Source organism: Aethalodelphis obliquidens, unplaced genomic scaffold (genome assembly GCF_003676395.1).
Source record: "Aethalodelphis obliquidens isolate GAN/ISIS:26980383/991018 unplaced genomic scaffold, ASM367639v1 scaffold97, whole genome shotgun sequence".
NCBI lineage: Eukaryota > Metazoa > Chordata > Mammalia > Artiodactyla > Delphinidae > Aethalodelphis > Aethalodelphis obliquidens.
Genome location: NW_020838041.1, coordinates 2,210,113 through 2,226,099, shown reverse-complemented (window position 1 = coordinate 2,226,099; position 15,987 = coordinate 2,210,113). Strand labels below are relative to the sequence as shown.

Here is a 15,987-nt window from a genome sequence, read left to right as displayed (position 1 = left end):
GCCTTGGCACCGGTTAACTGAAAACAAGCTAGTGCCTCACACCTTTGGCGTCTCTTAAACTCCTCAGTGATGAGAATGGAAGGGAAGGCAGTGTGTTGAAGGGAAGTTGGTTTAAACTGAGGTCAGATGCTGTTGAAATGGTCCATGAACGCCGCTGCGTGGGACCTTTCGGCACCTCCCTCAGAGCTCTGGTTCCAGTCACTCCTGCCCTCACCCTCTGTGACCTGGTGACTTAGGTCAATGCATTTCTATTGATTTGTTCATAAATGCACTCACCAAAGTGTTCTAGGTGCTCTGATTACTCTGTAGGGGGTGGGTGCATTCCATGGAGTGGCCGAGAGGCCCCAGGAGGAGCTCAGGCCGGCTGGGCACTTGTGACGGGACGGGCAGAAGGTCCCAGGCTGGAATCGGGGGGAGATGCCACCCGGTTTGTTCAAGGAATGTCAAAACTTCACTGTTGTCTTGGAGGCTGGAAAGTGGGTGATTTCCATCTTCTTACGCACTGTTGAGAGCTGGGATTTCCAGCAGGAATAGGTAAGAAATTGAGAAGCGATTAATATGCACCCACAGGGTAACAGGGCGGTGGGGGGAGGTGAGAGGACAGAGGGACGTAAGCTTTTCCATTTCTGCGTGAGCTTTTTGTTGTGAAAATGCATTCTCTGTGTATGTGCAATTTCTGTAATGAAAATAGTGTAAAACTTGATATGAAGACTTTCCAACATTAGTAGAAGCAGAGCCTAGTATAGTGAGTTCCCATTTATCATCACCTAAACTTAGTAATTATCAACATTTCCCTGTATTTCCATAGTTTATTTTTTCTTTAGTGAAATATTTTAAAGAAAAATCCCAGGCCTGGTAACCTATCACTTCTAAATGTTTCAGAACGCATCTCAGAAAAAAAAAAAAAAAAAAAACCGCACCTTTTTCTTGTATAAACATGTGGCCATTTTCACAATAACTCCTTAGTAGTACACCTAACACCAAATCCATTCAGAGTCCTTCAGTTGTCCCAACACTGTCTTCTAAAGTCAGTCTTTCTATCTGGATCCAGTAAGGCCTACACGTTGCATTCTGCTCTTTTAATCTTGTGTGGGTCCCCTCCCCACCCTGATTGTTTTTTAATCATGTCAGTGACTTTTTGAAATCGGGTTAGTCGCCTCGTGAAATGGCCTACATTCTGTGTTTCGTCTGCTGCGTTCAACTTGCTCCTAACCCCACATTTCCTGCGACCTGGAAGGTATCGGCAAAGCCTTAGACTGGGATCCTGGCTTGTGTTTTGGGTGAGAACACCTCACAGACGGTGTCCGCTGCTCCGTCCCCCCCTCTCCCAGAGGCAGGTAGCCTCTGGTCGCCTCTCTTACAGCAATGATGTGGAGCTGACATGGGGGTTCCGGGTGACAGCGATCCTCCCCCATCAGACTGTGTTTTCCCCTTGTCACTGGGAGATAATCTGTGAGGTGACACGTCCAGCCCCCATCAGCTCCCACCGAGTGGTTTTAGTATCTTTTTCTCTAACAAACACCCATCACTGTGGCCCGAGTCAGTTATTGTACTGAGACTGCCGAAGGAGATTTTCTATGTCTAATTAAAATAGTTTTTCTCTTAAAAAGCAATAAATTCCATACGATGTGAGCAATTTCCTTCTTCGTGATCCATTTTCCCAACTCAGATTGTGACACAAGAAAACCCCCAGAAGACGTCCACGCTGGTTTATTACATTTTACAATAACCTCCCTATTTATACCACATGCTGGGGAGCCCCAGTGCTGGGGTCTTGCCCGCAGCTGCCCGACTGTCCAGCACTGGATACAGCACCTCAGCAGAGTGGTGACCGTGGGTGAGGCTCTCAGCCCCTCTCACTGCAGGGAACACTCTGGCCTCTGCAGGACATTCCCCGGCCGGAGGGACCAAATGTCCTCGGTCAACTTGAAGGCTTTCACTGAAGGGTCCCTGGGATTAACTGATACCCTGGAAATCAGTGATGTACAAAAAGTGGCTCAGTCACAAGACGGAATGCTGTGTGTGATTTTCAGTTTCAAGAAAAGAGAACTAGGAAAAGAGAAATAAAGCTTTACCCAAATTAAAGGTCCACCTGGCTTTATTTCCTTCTTTGATGCCAGTGAGGCTACCATCCCCATCTTTTTTGTGTTGCGGCTGGAGACTCAATTTACCGGGGTTATCCTGGAGGCGAGCCGAGACTCTTTTTAATTTCTGTAGTCCTGTGGTCTTGCACGCTGACTGGCACATAGTAAACTCAAAATGAAAATGAGTTGAATCAGTGATTTTGAGAAGAGAAATCCAAAACGATGGTATGACTCAATTCTATTTAACGAATGTCTTTCTCGGGTTTTTTACTCCCAATAATTATAGCAAACATACGATGCTTTTTTAATATGTGTCAGATAGTCCCGAGCACTTTTCACATATTAACACATCTAACTTTTTCACATTCCCTTTGTGCTAAGAAGCATGATTCCCATTTTAGGATGAGGATTTTGAGGTGAATAACAGGACAAAGACGGGGAGGAAGAAGCTGAGAGCTGCTGGCGTGGTTCACAGTCAGCGCCTAGCATCTAAAGTAATCATGGTAATTCTGACAAAAACCTGGTTACATAGTTGTTGTGCTACTTTTCAAGGTGCTTTGTTCCCGAAGCCGCTGCTCCTGGGGAAGGTGAGGCGGTCTCCAGAGGCGATGGGTCACACGGGGCCCGAGGGCCGGGAGCCCCGAGGAGGGCCGGGTGGCAGGGGGTTTGGGACCCACGTACAAACCAGCCCTGTACCAGGAGGAGGAGGTGATCACCGCACACGCTGACCAGAGCAGGGGTGCTGGCGTCTCAACTGTCTGACAGCGGAGGCCCCGCTAGTTACACGCGGCCTGGCCCCGGATGGAGCCTTCAAAGGGACCACTGTGACATCTACGTGGTGGCCAAGAAAAATGCTTCTAATACCTTCCGGGGAAAAAAAGCAGAGCACCTTGTGATTGCAGTAACGTGACCTGGGACCATGACAGGAGAAGGGCTGGAGAGAGAAGGTCAGAAAATGAAAATGAGTACAGTTAGGCTGCAGGATCCTGAGCTAGTCTACTCTGGATGGGGCCTCGTCTCTTTATAGTGATCACAGTGTTAGAAAATGAGACCTGAGAAGGTTTGAGGCCGTAGCTTATATAAAAACCGAAACTTTGTTTGAAAAGATAAAAAGAATTGGGCGAACCTGAGACCCTCCCCGGCGCTGTGACTTTGCGGGCACGGGATCTGGGGTAGGGACAGCCCGGGTGTGAGCTGCTTGTTTTAGGGTATCTGTGTGGCAGGGGAAACGGGGAGTGTGCACACCCGAAGACGGTCGTTTTCAGAGCAGGACGAGCTAGATGAATCACCCCTCGTCTGGCGCCTCTTCCTGGGCAAACCACAGCCTCCCAGACGCTGCACTTTCAGCTGCTTCGCGGGCCAGTGCCTGAGGCTTCTCCCCAGCAAAGCCCAGCACCTTCCACCCGCCTGTGGGGTTACCCAGGCAGCCCTGGTGGGGGGGGGCTTTAGCACTGCCTCTCCCAATCCCGACCCCGAGCCCAGCACGCCTGGGAAGAGCCCCCTTCCCCCTCTTAATCGGATGCCCAAACTCCATCTCCTGAGGGGACCCTGGTTGTATTAGATTGGGTTCTTCAGAGAAACAGAATATATATAAAGACGTTTATTGTAAGAAATTGGCCCAGCCTTCCCTGGCAGTCTGGTGGTTAAGACTCCGTGCTCCCAATGCAGGGGGCACAGGTTTGACCCCTGGTCAAGCAACTAAGATCCCGCATGCTCATCACGGCCACCCCCCTGCCAAAAAAACACAACAAAACAAAGAAACTGGCCCCCGTGGTTATGGAGGTTGAGAGGTCCCAGATCTGCACTAGGCAAGCTGGAGGCCCCGGAGAGCCGATGTGAGGGGTCCCAGTGCCGGTCCGGGTCCGCAGGGAGGAGAAGCCTGATGTCCCAGCTCAGCTGGTCGGGGGAGGCTGGGTTCTCTCTGACTCTGCCGTTGTGCCCTAGTCAGGCCTTGAGCGGAGGCATGAGGCCGGCCCTGTGATGAGGGCCATCCGCTCCACTCAGTGTCTGATTCAAATGTTAATCTCATCCCCAAACACCCAGAATAATATCCGACCGAGCACCCAGGCGCCCGGTGGCCCACTCAAGCTGACACGAGGTTAAGCGTCACACCCGGATCTTCTGAGAGCAGAAGCAGGGCCAGTGCCGGTGGCCTTCACCCCAGGTCACCCTTTGGTTTAGGGCTAATCGGTGAGAAACAGGGTAAGCCGGGCACCAGCAAACTACAAGAAGTGGAGGATGGCTTGAGCTGGGCACCAGGATATGGGCTTAAGTCCTGCCCTGGGCGTGACCTCGGCAAGTCAACACACCTTGGTGTTTGAGTTCCCATCTATACGGTGGGGGCAGTAACACAAGTCTTTAAGGCAAGTTACAGGAACTCTCCAAGGCTCGATTTTTCCATCTGGTGAACAGGGAGAATAATATACATGCCATAAAGTTGCTGTGAGGATTCATAAGATAGTACATATAAAACCCTTAGGTCAGGGCTTCCCAGGTGGCGCAGTGGTTGAGAGTCCGCCTGCCGACGCAGGGGACGCGGGTTCGTGCCCCGGTCCGGGAAGATCCCACATGCCGCGGAGCGGCTGGGCCCGTGAGCCGTGGCCGCTGAGCCTGCGCGTCCGGAGCCTGTGCTCCGCGACGGGAGAGGCCACAGTGGTGAGAGGCCCGCGTACCGCAAAAAAAAAAAAAAAAAAAACCCTTAGGTCAGCACCTCTCATATAGTTTGTGCTCAATAAATATTAGCCATTATTTTAACACCTACTTCAGAGTGATATTGTAATAATATGCTGTATAAAAAAGGTATTTGAAATAACATAATAAGATGGTAATATTGTATTCTTTTAAACTTGGGCAGATACCAAATTGGCAAATATTTTTTTACGATAATAACGCCTGGTGTTTGTTCAGGGTGTGGTGAACGGGCACCCGCATACCTCCAGAGAGAATGTAAATTTTTCAACATTTTTGGCACAGTGTACCGAAGTCTTAAATGTTCATAGTCTCTGATGAATAATTTCACTTCTAGGAATTTGTCCTGAACAAAGAATCAGAAGTGAATATAAAGATTTTTGTCCAAGGATGTTCATCACAGAATTACGTATAAGAATGAAAACTTGAAAAAAAGTTTAGGGGCTTAGTTAAATAAATGCGGTTACGTTTCATATAATGATGTAATGTAACCTTAAAAAGATGTTTAGAATAATATATATATATATATATATTTTTTTTTTTTGCGGTACATGGGCCTCTCAGTGCTGTGGCCTCTCCCATTGCGGAGCATAGGCTCCGGACGCGCAGGCTCAGCGGCCGTAGCTCATGGGGCCCAGCTGCTCAGCGGCATGTGGGATCTTCCCGGACCGGGGCACGAACCCGTGTCCCCTGCATCGGCAGGCGGCAGGCGGACTCTCAACCACTGCACCACAAGGGAAGCCCTAGAATAATATTTAACGACCTGATAAAATACGGCATTTTGCAAGTGAAGGAAGCATGCCACAAAATAAAGTATATAACATATATTCAACAAACTGTTACTGAATGCCAAGTTTGTGCCAGGCACTGGGTACACACTTGGAAACACAATAGACTCAGTTTTTGGTCTCATACAGATTGACCCCAATTTACTGGTTTATTTATTTATTTTCATTTGATTTACTTACTCATTTATTTTTGGCCACGTGGCAGGCAGGATCTTAGTTCCCTGACCAGGGATTGAACCCATGCCCCCTGCAGTGGAAGCGCAGAGTCTTAACCATTGGACCGCCAGGGAAGACCCCAATTTAGCTGGGAAACAATGTACATGTCTATTATCATATACACAGAAAAAGAAGGTATCTTCAAGGTAGAATAATGGATGTTTTCCATATTTTTCCTTTATATTTTCCCGTAATTTCCTTTTTTAAAAAAAACAAAGAACCTGCATTACTTAAACAATCGGGGGGGTGGGGCGGGACTTAACAATTTGTAAGAGAGAGCCTGGGCCTGGGCATCCCTGGGCGTGAGCTGGGTGTCACACGGGAGGGGGTGACAGGGTCCAGAGAAGTCGGGAGGGAGAGACAGAGGCTTAAGCTGCCCTGTTGCTGGTCTGCGACCCTGACCAGGCTGCCTCCAAGCCCAGCCCCACCATCAATAAAATGAATGGCTCATTCCTGCCTGCCCCAGGGTCATGAGGGCCAAGGAAAGCACGTCTATGTGCCTTTTACAAACGTGTGCTGTGCTGCAGAGATGCAAGTGGTCGCCGTTACCTTAAGCAGGTGAGTTTCCGGGTCTGGCCCTCCCTGTCCCCGACTTGGAATGAGCAAAACGGGCCTCCAGGTCTGCAGGCCTGCGATGGACGTACTTAGGGGTCGCACACAGCGCCCACTCTCATGAGAGATGCAATGGCACGCGCAGCAGACACTCTGGTGACAGTTCACCTCCCCACTTCCTCCTTCCCTCCCGCGAGCCCAGCATCCCTGCCCTTGGGCTCCCGGGTCTTTCCATCCTTTGCCCCACTGGACTGAGCGGGGGTCTTGATGGGGGCGGGGTGGTGAGGAGCTTCCTGCAGGCAGAGCAGCACTTAGACCCCATGGGCTCTGACAAACGAGATGTCCTCACCATGTCCAGAGCGACGGTGGGGCTGAGTCATCTCACCAAGCGTGGCTTCACCCACTCTGCCATTCCCATGAACTCCCCAGATCACTCACCCAGGGGCCTGGGTGACAACACGGTGCCCTGAGAAAGGGCCCAAGAAAGCCCAGAATTAGTCACAAGTTCAAATCAGAGTCACACAGGCCGAGGTGCCCGGCCTTTGCCCAAACGTTGACCTTTAAAAAACCCAGAGAGGGCTTCCCTGGTGGCGCAGTGGTTGAGAGTCCGCCTGCCGACGCAGGGGACACGGGTTCGTGCCCCGGTCCGGGAAGATTCCACATGCCGCGGAGCGGCTGGGCCCGTGAGCCATGGCCCCTGAACCTGCGCGTCCGGAGCCTGTGCTCCGCAACGGGAGAGGCCGCAACAGTGAGAGGCCCGTGTACCACAAAAAAAAAAAAAAACAAACCTCGGGCAAGGGGAGGGGGCACCCTCGGAAGGGGAGGGGCAAGGGCAGCCGGGCCTGGACGCAGCTAATCCTGAGGGTTGGGCTCCTGTGATTTCTCATGTACGGCTGAGCCCCTTTGCTGTGCACCTAAAACTATCACAAGGTCGTTAATCGGCTATACTCCAATACAAAATAGTTTAAAGAAAAGAACGTGATTTCCCTCGATCTGTGAGATGCCTGAGTAAACTAGAACCATCTCCATCCTTCAGATGAAGAACCAGAGGCTGGAGGGAGCTGGCAGAGATGCCCAAGGCAGGCCCCCGCCAGGACTGAGCCAGGTCAGGACCGGCTCTGTCTTCAGCTCCAGCACCGGGGCACTGTGACTGCTCTTTGTTCGCTGACCTTAAAAGAAGCTTGCAGAAAATTTCATGACAGAGACATGCAGGGGAAGGGGCTAGCACTCCCTCACCCCTACAGCCCTTTCCTGTGTGCCCAGATCGTAATACCATGCAACAACCCCGCTTTTACGCTTCGCGTTATTTCTTATCATTTCGGATGACGACGGGGTCCCGAGGACCATTCCCTCCACGGGGGGTTCATGCGTGTCCCCTTCCCCACCAGACACTGGGGACACAGCCTCAAACCAAACAGACGTACTCCCTTGGCTTATGGAGCTCGCATTCTCAAGGGAGAGACAACACGGAGAGAAACGGGACGGCTTCCCACTAGTTGAGAAGAGAGACGCCTATGGCGCTTAACTGGAGCTAGAGAGGGAAAAGCACAGAAGGTGGTTTTTACCCAAACGACCCTGTGGTTCCTAATGTTTTGCTTCGACAACACCAAGGCTAACAATTATTTTATGTCCTCCAGCCTTGAAGTGTGTGGGTGTTTATTTAACACAAGCAACTCTGTTACCCCTTTTTTCTTTTCACTTATCAGCATTTTCCAATCTCCCAGCAGCGGGAGGGAAATGCTGAGCTTTGATAACTGCTGTGCTGGGGGGAGATGGAGAAGTTTTCTGTCTGTCTGTCTGTCTTCAGGGAACTCAGTTCATCAGCAAGTCGGGAGAAGCAAGGTGACAGGGGTCCAGGTAGGGGCTCCGTCCGAACAGCCCAGTAAAGCGCTTCTGCTGTAAGCTGAGGTCCCATCATATGAAACGGTCACCTCTTGCCTCGGAGGGCGATGAGGTGAGGATGGGGGCAGCCCCGATGTACCGAGGTTAAAGTGTCTGGACTCGGTCCTGCCGGCCCGGCGACCCCACAGGCTGCAAGGCCTGCCTCCCTCGGGTGCGTGGGGAGGACGCGCCCAGGTGTGCTTCTTCCCAGCTTGACCTCCCAGGGCCGCTGACAGGCGGGTTTGAACTGCTGTAACCCATCAGCCCCAAAGACTGGACTCCACGCCTGCCCGGGGGTCTGGCGGAGAGGGGGGCCCTCAGAGAGAAATTCTGAGCTCCTTTCCGCAACGACTGACACTTCTTCAGGCCAAATCCTCTTAAAAGTAGAAACACTGAAATTTCAACCCCTCCAGAAACCTCAAACGATGTCACAGAGTCAGAAAATGGACACCCTCAACATTTGTACTGGATGGTCTCAAAAGGGGTAGGAGAAAAAGCCCTGTGCTGATCTGAGAATCACAATGACACATTTCCTCTTTGAAGTGACACCTGGCTGGCAGATGACCTTAAATCTTTTTTTTTCTCTTCTCTCTTTGAAACCTTCAAAATGTGAAGCACCCTTTAAAATAATGAGAATTAAAAGCTATGCCGCCCTCCCGTGGGACTGCTGTGCCCACGGTGGGATCAGCTCTCTCGGTCCCTGACCTTCACCCCAAATTCCGATCACTTTGAGGTCAACCTCAACTCCCGGGTTGAGTTTTGTCTGACCCAGTGTTCCATCCGCCTCTGCTCAAGTAAAGACCGACACAGTTGTCGGGCGAGGGCAGCGAGAGTGTTTATTGAGAAAGGGGAACTCACACTGAAGGGCCTGGTGTCCGGGCTGGGGGAGAGAGAATCCAAACACCTGATGAGAGATGCCAGAACCCTCTGTCCAGAGGGAAAGTCCAGGATAACTTCCAGGGTGAGTCCTGCCGCTTGTTGGGAGAGGGGAGAAGATACGGAACTGGGGCAGGCCCGGGCTTCTGGGGAAACTCAGGAGGAATGGCTGGGTGAGCGGACAGCAGGACTGGTTCCCACGCTTTGGCGAGCTTTGAAAATGAAGATCTGAACTGATGGTGACTAATGATTCAGCAAACTCTGCCGCCAAGACCGCTGAGTATAAAGGGCTGTCGGTTTCATAGTCTGTAGGATCTTTTGGAAAGTGAGGGGCCAGAGGGTCTGGCTTGGAGGAGGTATTTCTCAGACGGCAATGGCGATTGTAGGGACCAAAGGTAACAGAGCCCAAGACAAGAGTGGCTTTTGGGGGGCTCTGGCCAGTGTTGCTATCCACGGGGCAGAGAAGGGAGGCCCACTTCCCTTTCCCCTACTCGGCGGACCCTGCGGTGTCCGGGCTGCTGTGGGCTCCATCTTGCAGGACCTTTCTTGGGCTGGAGACAAAGAGCCCAGGTGCCCGCGGGGCCGAGCGGGAGAAGACCTGGTCTCAGCCGCCTGGCGTGGGGGGAGTTCGAAACGCTGAGGTTTTGGGAAAGCTGGTGAACGAGACCCGCGGGGTCTAGGCGGTGCCGGCGGAGCCGCTCTCCGCGCTCGGGAACGCAGGTCCGGGGAAGGCAGGTGGGGGGTTGGGGGCGGCCCACCTCGCTATGCCTCCCGCCCCTCTCCGCGCGCCGCTGCCGCGCCCTCCTCCGGGCTGGCCAGCTATGGGCCCACGGCCGAGGAGGCGTTCGTCGTCTGGGCTCGGCGGGCCGGGCTCCGGAACGGAGAGCCGTAGTCCTGGGAGAGCGAGGACGCCGAGCTGCCCCCGCGCGCCGCGCGCGCCGAGCGCCAGCAGGCCCCGCGCCGCCGCAGCTGCGCGCGGAACGAGCGGTCGAGCAGCAGGTAGATGAGCGGGTTGGCGCAGCTGTTGACGAAGGCCAGGCAGGTGGCGACGGAGAGGCCCCAGCGCAGCGCCAGCAGCAGGCGGCAGGGCAGCGGCAGCGCGCGCAGGCTCGCCAGGTGGAAGACGGCGCGCAGCGCGCAGAAGGGCAGCCAGGAGCCCACGAAGGCGCCCTCGACGGCGAAGATGATGCGCAGCGAGCGGTTCCGGGCGCGGCTCAGGTGCGCCGGCCCGCGCAGGCGGCGCGACACGAGGCAGTAGCAGACGACGGTGACGGCCAGGGGCAGAGCCAGGGTCAGCAGCAGCGACAGCAGGCTCAGGCCCTGGAAGGCGTCGGACGGCTCCTCGGCGCACTGGCTGCCGTGGCCCCCGGGGAGCGGCCGCAGGCGGCGGAAGGCCAGCGAGGGCAGGCCGGCCGCCAGCGCCGTGGCCCACACGGCCCCGCACGCGGCCAGCGCGCAGCGCCGGGTGCGGCGGGCGCGCGCGGCCAGCGGGCGGCCCACGGCCAGGTAGCGGTCCACGCTGAGGCCGGCGAGCAGCAGGGCGCCCGCGCAGCGCGTGCCGGCCATGGCGAAGCTGCTGAGTTTGCACAGGCCCTCGCCGAAGGGCCAGAGGCCACCCCGCGCCGCCGCCGCGGCCCACAGCGGCAGCGTGAGCACGAAGCCCAGGTCGGCGGCCGCCAGGTGCTGCACGAAAGTGTCCACGAGCCGCCGCGGGCCGCGCCGCCCGACCAGCAGCCACAGCACGAAGGCGTTGCCCGGCAGGCCCACGGCGAAGGCCGCCAGGTAGAGCGCGGGGATGTAGGCGTAGCCGTAGGGCAGGTCCCGGGCCGCGCACAGCTCCTCCTCCAGCTCCAGCTCCAGCTCCTCCGGGGCGCCCGACCCTGAGTAGTCCCAGGACGCCGTCCCCGGGCTGGGGCTCCAGGGCTCGGTGGGGCGCATGGCTGGCGAGACCCGGGCGGACGCGGCGTCGAGAGGGAGGGTGGCTCTTCACGGCCGGTGCCCAGCACCTCCCTTCCTGTCACCCACCCGGGGCCGAGGCGACTGGGTGGGCAGGAAGGGGTGGGGGAGGAGGGGGGGAGGAGGGGAGGAGGGGGCGGAGGGGGGGGGGGGGGGGGGGGGGCGGGGGCGGGGGCGGGGGCGGGGGCGGGGGGCTTCCCAGCTGGGTCCTAGGAGGAAAAGTCCCCAGGGCTGGGACACGGCCCTGCCTCCCTTGGGAGCCTAGCCTGTCCCTCTCCGTAAGTCGCTCGGTTTCTTTGTTCATGGGCCAAGAACGGCAACCGTCTCAGGGGTCTGGTGGCCGGTTGAAGAGGCGCCCAGAGCCCCAGGCGGTCCTCATCCCCGCTTCCCCCGCTCCCCGCTGCTGTCTGTCTCTGGGAGGAGACAGGGCCAGGGGTGAGTATTTTATCTGGGGAGGAGCCCTCCGCCGCGGTTCCCCTGCCTTCTAGGAAAGAGGGGTTCTGCCATCTGTGCACAGCGGGCATGTTGCGGGGAGCCTGCCCTTGGGGGGCCTACCTACTCTCAGGGACTGGCCACCAGGCCCTCGAATGGTGTTAGCTCCCTGAGATGCTGGGCCGCGTGCCTTAGCCCAAAGGGTGGCTTTTCTGACCAACTCAGGTTCCCAGGGAGCCACAAGGGAGGGCTTGACCCTGGAGGGGGAGGGTCAGACTGTCCAGATGAAAGGAGCAGAGCCTGGAATCCAAATCCCAGCTCTTCCCCACCTTCCTGCATCGGCAAAACCTACCTGTTAAGCCAGACACAGATGTAAGTTCAGTACAAAAGATGACACGAGACGGCACCTGACTCGGCAGATTAGTCGTCCTAAATCAGGAGTCAGGAGCTTAGAAGGCGGGCGAGATCCCTCGTGCACTGAGAGAGGTGGGGAAGGATACACGGAGAAGGGTGGGCGTGAAGCCTGGCCTTGAAGAAGGCGGTGGGGCCAGGAAAGGGACGGGGAAGGGTGCGCGGGGATGCTGGACGATCCAGTTAGGTCCCAACTCTTCTTAGCAGACTTCCTCCCATGGGCTGCTGTGTAGCAACTGATGTGACAGTGTGCGTGTCCCCCCAGAGCCCCCGCCCCATCGTCACCAGGAATGAATGAACTGTTGGGCCATCTGGCGTTAAAAATTTGAGGTGGATTATCTATCCGTTTTATAGCATACCTTCCCGTTACAGCGAGCTCCTCCGTGCGCAACGCCCTGTTTGGGCGTCACAGAGATGCCGTTCTTGACCTTGGAGGGTGTCTGAATAGGAGGCAAAGGAGACAGATTCATGCACAGGACATGCAGTGGCCAGCGTGCTAGAGGTCAGATGGCCTGGAGTGAATGTTAGCAAAGTCCCCCTGGAGCTCAGACGGGAGGGAGCAGCTGCCTCTGATGGGAAGAGTCAGAAACCTTTCCCGGCACCTGAGGTCAGTTCCAGAAAGGAGCTTGAAAGGTGAATTCTTCGAGCAGCAGAGCCCAGGTGGGAGGAGGGTGTTAGGAGGGGACGCAGGAGAGGCAAGAGGGGACTTGGATGTCACCAGTAGGAGCCCCCGGACATGTTGAGGAGGGCAGTCCCCCCATCTGCTTTGCACAGGTCAGTGCAGAACTGTGGACTGGACGGGGAGAAGCTCCAGCCGGGGGACCCCACCGTGGGCTGTTGTCATTGTTTGTGTTGGGGAGAGGCAGGGTCGGACATAGGGAACTGGACGAGGGGACAGAAAGGAGAGGATCTGTTCAAGAGAATTGCGGCACCGAGGACCTCAGCGCAGAGGAGTCGGCTGGGCCTGGACGGCCAGTGGGGAGCGCCAGGGGCACTGCCCGTCCACTGAGGTCGGGGCCACGGGGCGGCTTGTGTGTGCATTCCGTTTCATGTTGATTTGAGGTGGGGTGATGGAATAATTCTTTTTTTGTTGGTTTTTGTTTTTTGTTTTTGCGGTACGCGGGCCTCTCACCGTTGTGGCCTCTCCCGCTGCGGAGCACAGGCTCCGGACGCGCAGGCTCAGCGGCCATGGCTCACGGGCCCAGCCGCTCCGCGGCACGTGGGATCTTCCCGGACCGGGGCACGAACCCGTGTCCCCTGCATCGGCAGGTGGACTCTGAACCACTGCGCCACCAGGGAAGCCCTGATGGAATAATTCTTGATCCACAGCAGGCACTTCTGAGAGTGAAAGAAGCATTATCACGATCAACCTGGCCCGTTCTGCGCAAACTGGGACATGAGGTCACCCTAGCTGTGGCCCCTCTGGTCCATGGAGATCCCCAGGGGTGGCAAAGCCTAAGGAGGGGTGGGCGCGCGTGTCCACGCCGTTCCGGTCAGGAATTTCTCTCCTGGGCCAGTTACAAGACGGGAGAAGCAGGCAAGGGAAGAGGCTGGGGAATGGAAGGCTCTGGCCCAGCCCTCCACGGCATCCCAGCCCCCAAGCCTGGGTTTCTCCTCAAGACCCACATACAGCGTGGACACCTGAGGGGCCACGGGACATGTGGAGCAATTTTTCTGATGTTTGATCACGTGGTTGCTGCTGAGGGACGCTGTCGTCCTGGGGGGCCTGGGGGCCACAGCCTCCTTCCCCAGAAGGCCAGCCGAGGTGGTGCTGCCTTGCAGGAGCCCGGGACAGTCAGGGACAGGCCCAGACCTGCCGGGCGCCTCTCAGCCTGGGGCATAGAAGGGGCGTAAATCTGAAAGCTCAAGATGAACGGCCGGAAACCTCCAGGTGGAAGAGAATAGGGCAAAGAGACCAAGAGGGTCATGGAGGCAGGGGGTGGAGGGGAGGCAGAGTGGGCTGTTTATTAAAAACACAGAGGTTCTTGTTTCCTGGGCTGTGGTCTTGTGGTCCCGAGCACATGGCGGATTTTCTCTGCCAGGGCCTGGGCGTTGGGCCTTTCCGCATGTCTCTTGGTGGCAGGAAGCAGCTCGGGCCAGAGCTGGGGGCGCTGCTCTGGGCCTGGCCTGCCACGTGTCCAGCCTGGCTTCAGTGACTAAGGCCAACTCCATGACACTGGTCTCTCCTCCCCTCTTCAGGGGACCCCCCTCAGGGTTAGAAACAGTCCATTAGTGGAAACTCATCGCGGTCAGCTGAGAATCCAGGCCACTGCTGATGGGTGTCAACACAGCAGAGAGGAAATGGTCCTCCCTCTCTCCATCCCACCCGGGGGCCTTCCCGTGCCAACGGACCCTCCTCCCTCTGGACGGCTGGAGCCCGGGTGGCCTGGTCACCTGGGTCAGACTCACCCTGCCCGTGGGATTATCAGCTCCTGGGGTGAGGGACGCTCGCCATCACCGCGACTGGTACAAGCCTGAGATCAGAGGAGATACTTAATAAGTAAATATCCGATGCTTTGAACTAGATGGCTTCCAGGAGTATTTTTATTTCTGGCCCTTTATGGGCTGTATATTTAAGCCCTTACCACTTTCCCCCCTCAATGTTAATTTTTCTGTACAAATAACCATCTTAACGCTTTTGGAAAAATTTTGATAATTATCTCGCCTTTTTCATCATAAAAACCACAGTCACGTCGCAGAACGTGGAATAAGAAAAGGCGTCCCAGCCCTCGTGAAGCATGACGTGGTGAATTTCTTTCCTACCAGTGAAAGACATTTTCAGAAGTGGAGAATTCGTCTGTAATCCCATTATTCTTGGGTTTTCTATTTTGTCAACATTCCATTTCAGATGTTCTCCACGTACATAGATTTTACACAACTGTTTCAGAGGCATGTATGTAGTCAGAATGTGCCCTGTTCTATAGTCTGCTTTTCTCAATTCATGCAAATTCACATTTTTCTATGTTGCTGAATTTTCTGATCCCTTAATTTTGGACTTTTAGGTTGTTTGCAGTAATTTTTGCTGTTATAGAGATTTGTAACGAGTAACTGCACTTACAGCTTTTTTCTTCTTTCACTGTTTTCAGGGTATAAATGCCCTCGTGAGGGTCAAAGGCTATAAGCATTTTCCTGGCTTGATACAAATGCTTGCAGTGATCAGTAATCGTCTGGCATTGTAGGAGGGTACGGGTTCAGTGCAATCTTGTTAGAGACATTCATCAGTAAAATATATTTTTCCACTTTAATAGGTAATGAGGTCAAATGGTACCTCATTTAAATCTACATTTCTTTGAAAACAATAAGACTGAAAATCTTTCTAGATGTAATTCCTCTTATGTGAACTGCCTAATTACATCTTTCAGACATTTATCTATTATAATCTTTTGTATTTCTTATTAATGTGTATGGACTATTTTATTTAGGATAAACCATTGTCCCATTTGGTTTAAATATTTTTCCAGACCTTTTTCTTAGCGATTTTTAATTTTTTGTTTTACATTTCCATAGTCATTTGTTGCTTTTAGCAGTTTCAGAGTTTAGAATGTTATCTTCTCTTTGATGATCTAAAAACATTCAATTCTATTCTTGTTAAAATTTTGTATCTTTTTTAATCCACCTAGAGTGTAGTCATTCTTTTTAGATTTCTGTCGAAATTCCCCAACACCACTACATTAAAAATATTTTTAAAAACCCTGCTGTGTTGTGATGTCAAGTTCATCATGTACACACCTCACACGCTGTGTCCGAGTGTCTGCTTCTGGCCAGTGAACAAACGGGTCAGATTGTTACTGACCTGAGTTTGGCTCCCACGTCAGTTTTATAACTTGACAGTTGTGTGCAGCTGGGCTCCAGTTCCTGTGTCTTAGAGCGGGCGGGAGAGGGTCTCCCTGAGCGGGTGAGGATCACATCAGAGAGCCCTGGGGAAGGCCCCCCTCCAGCAGGGTCTGAGCAGGGGGGTCAAGGGCTCCCCCCCACCCGGAGCTGCCAGGCTCAGCTTCCCCCAGCCCCATCCCCTCTTTGCTTTCTGTGCACACAGTGGGTGGTGGGTAACGATTTGGAATTGCTCTGGGGAACTACCAAGGGATCATCCCCATCTGGGGGCT

At 54.5% G+C, this 15,987-nt stretch overlaps 1 protein-coding gene across 1 annotated transcript; it reads right to left on the bottom strand.

Moving 5' to 3' along the window:
• Positions 1-9,022: 9,022 nt before the first annotated feature.
• GPR25 (G protein-coupled receptor 25) lies at positions 9,023-11,104 on the bottom strand. The gene has a single exon (XM_027096014.1). The coding sequence runs from the start codon at positions 11,021-11,023 to the stop codon at positions 9,905-9,907; it is 1,119 nt and encodes a 372-aa protein (XP_026951815.1). The 5' UTR covers positions 11,024-11,104; the 3' UTR covers positions 9,023-9,904.
• Between the last annotated feature and the right edge of the window lie 4,883 nt (positions 11,105-15,987).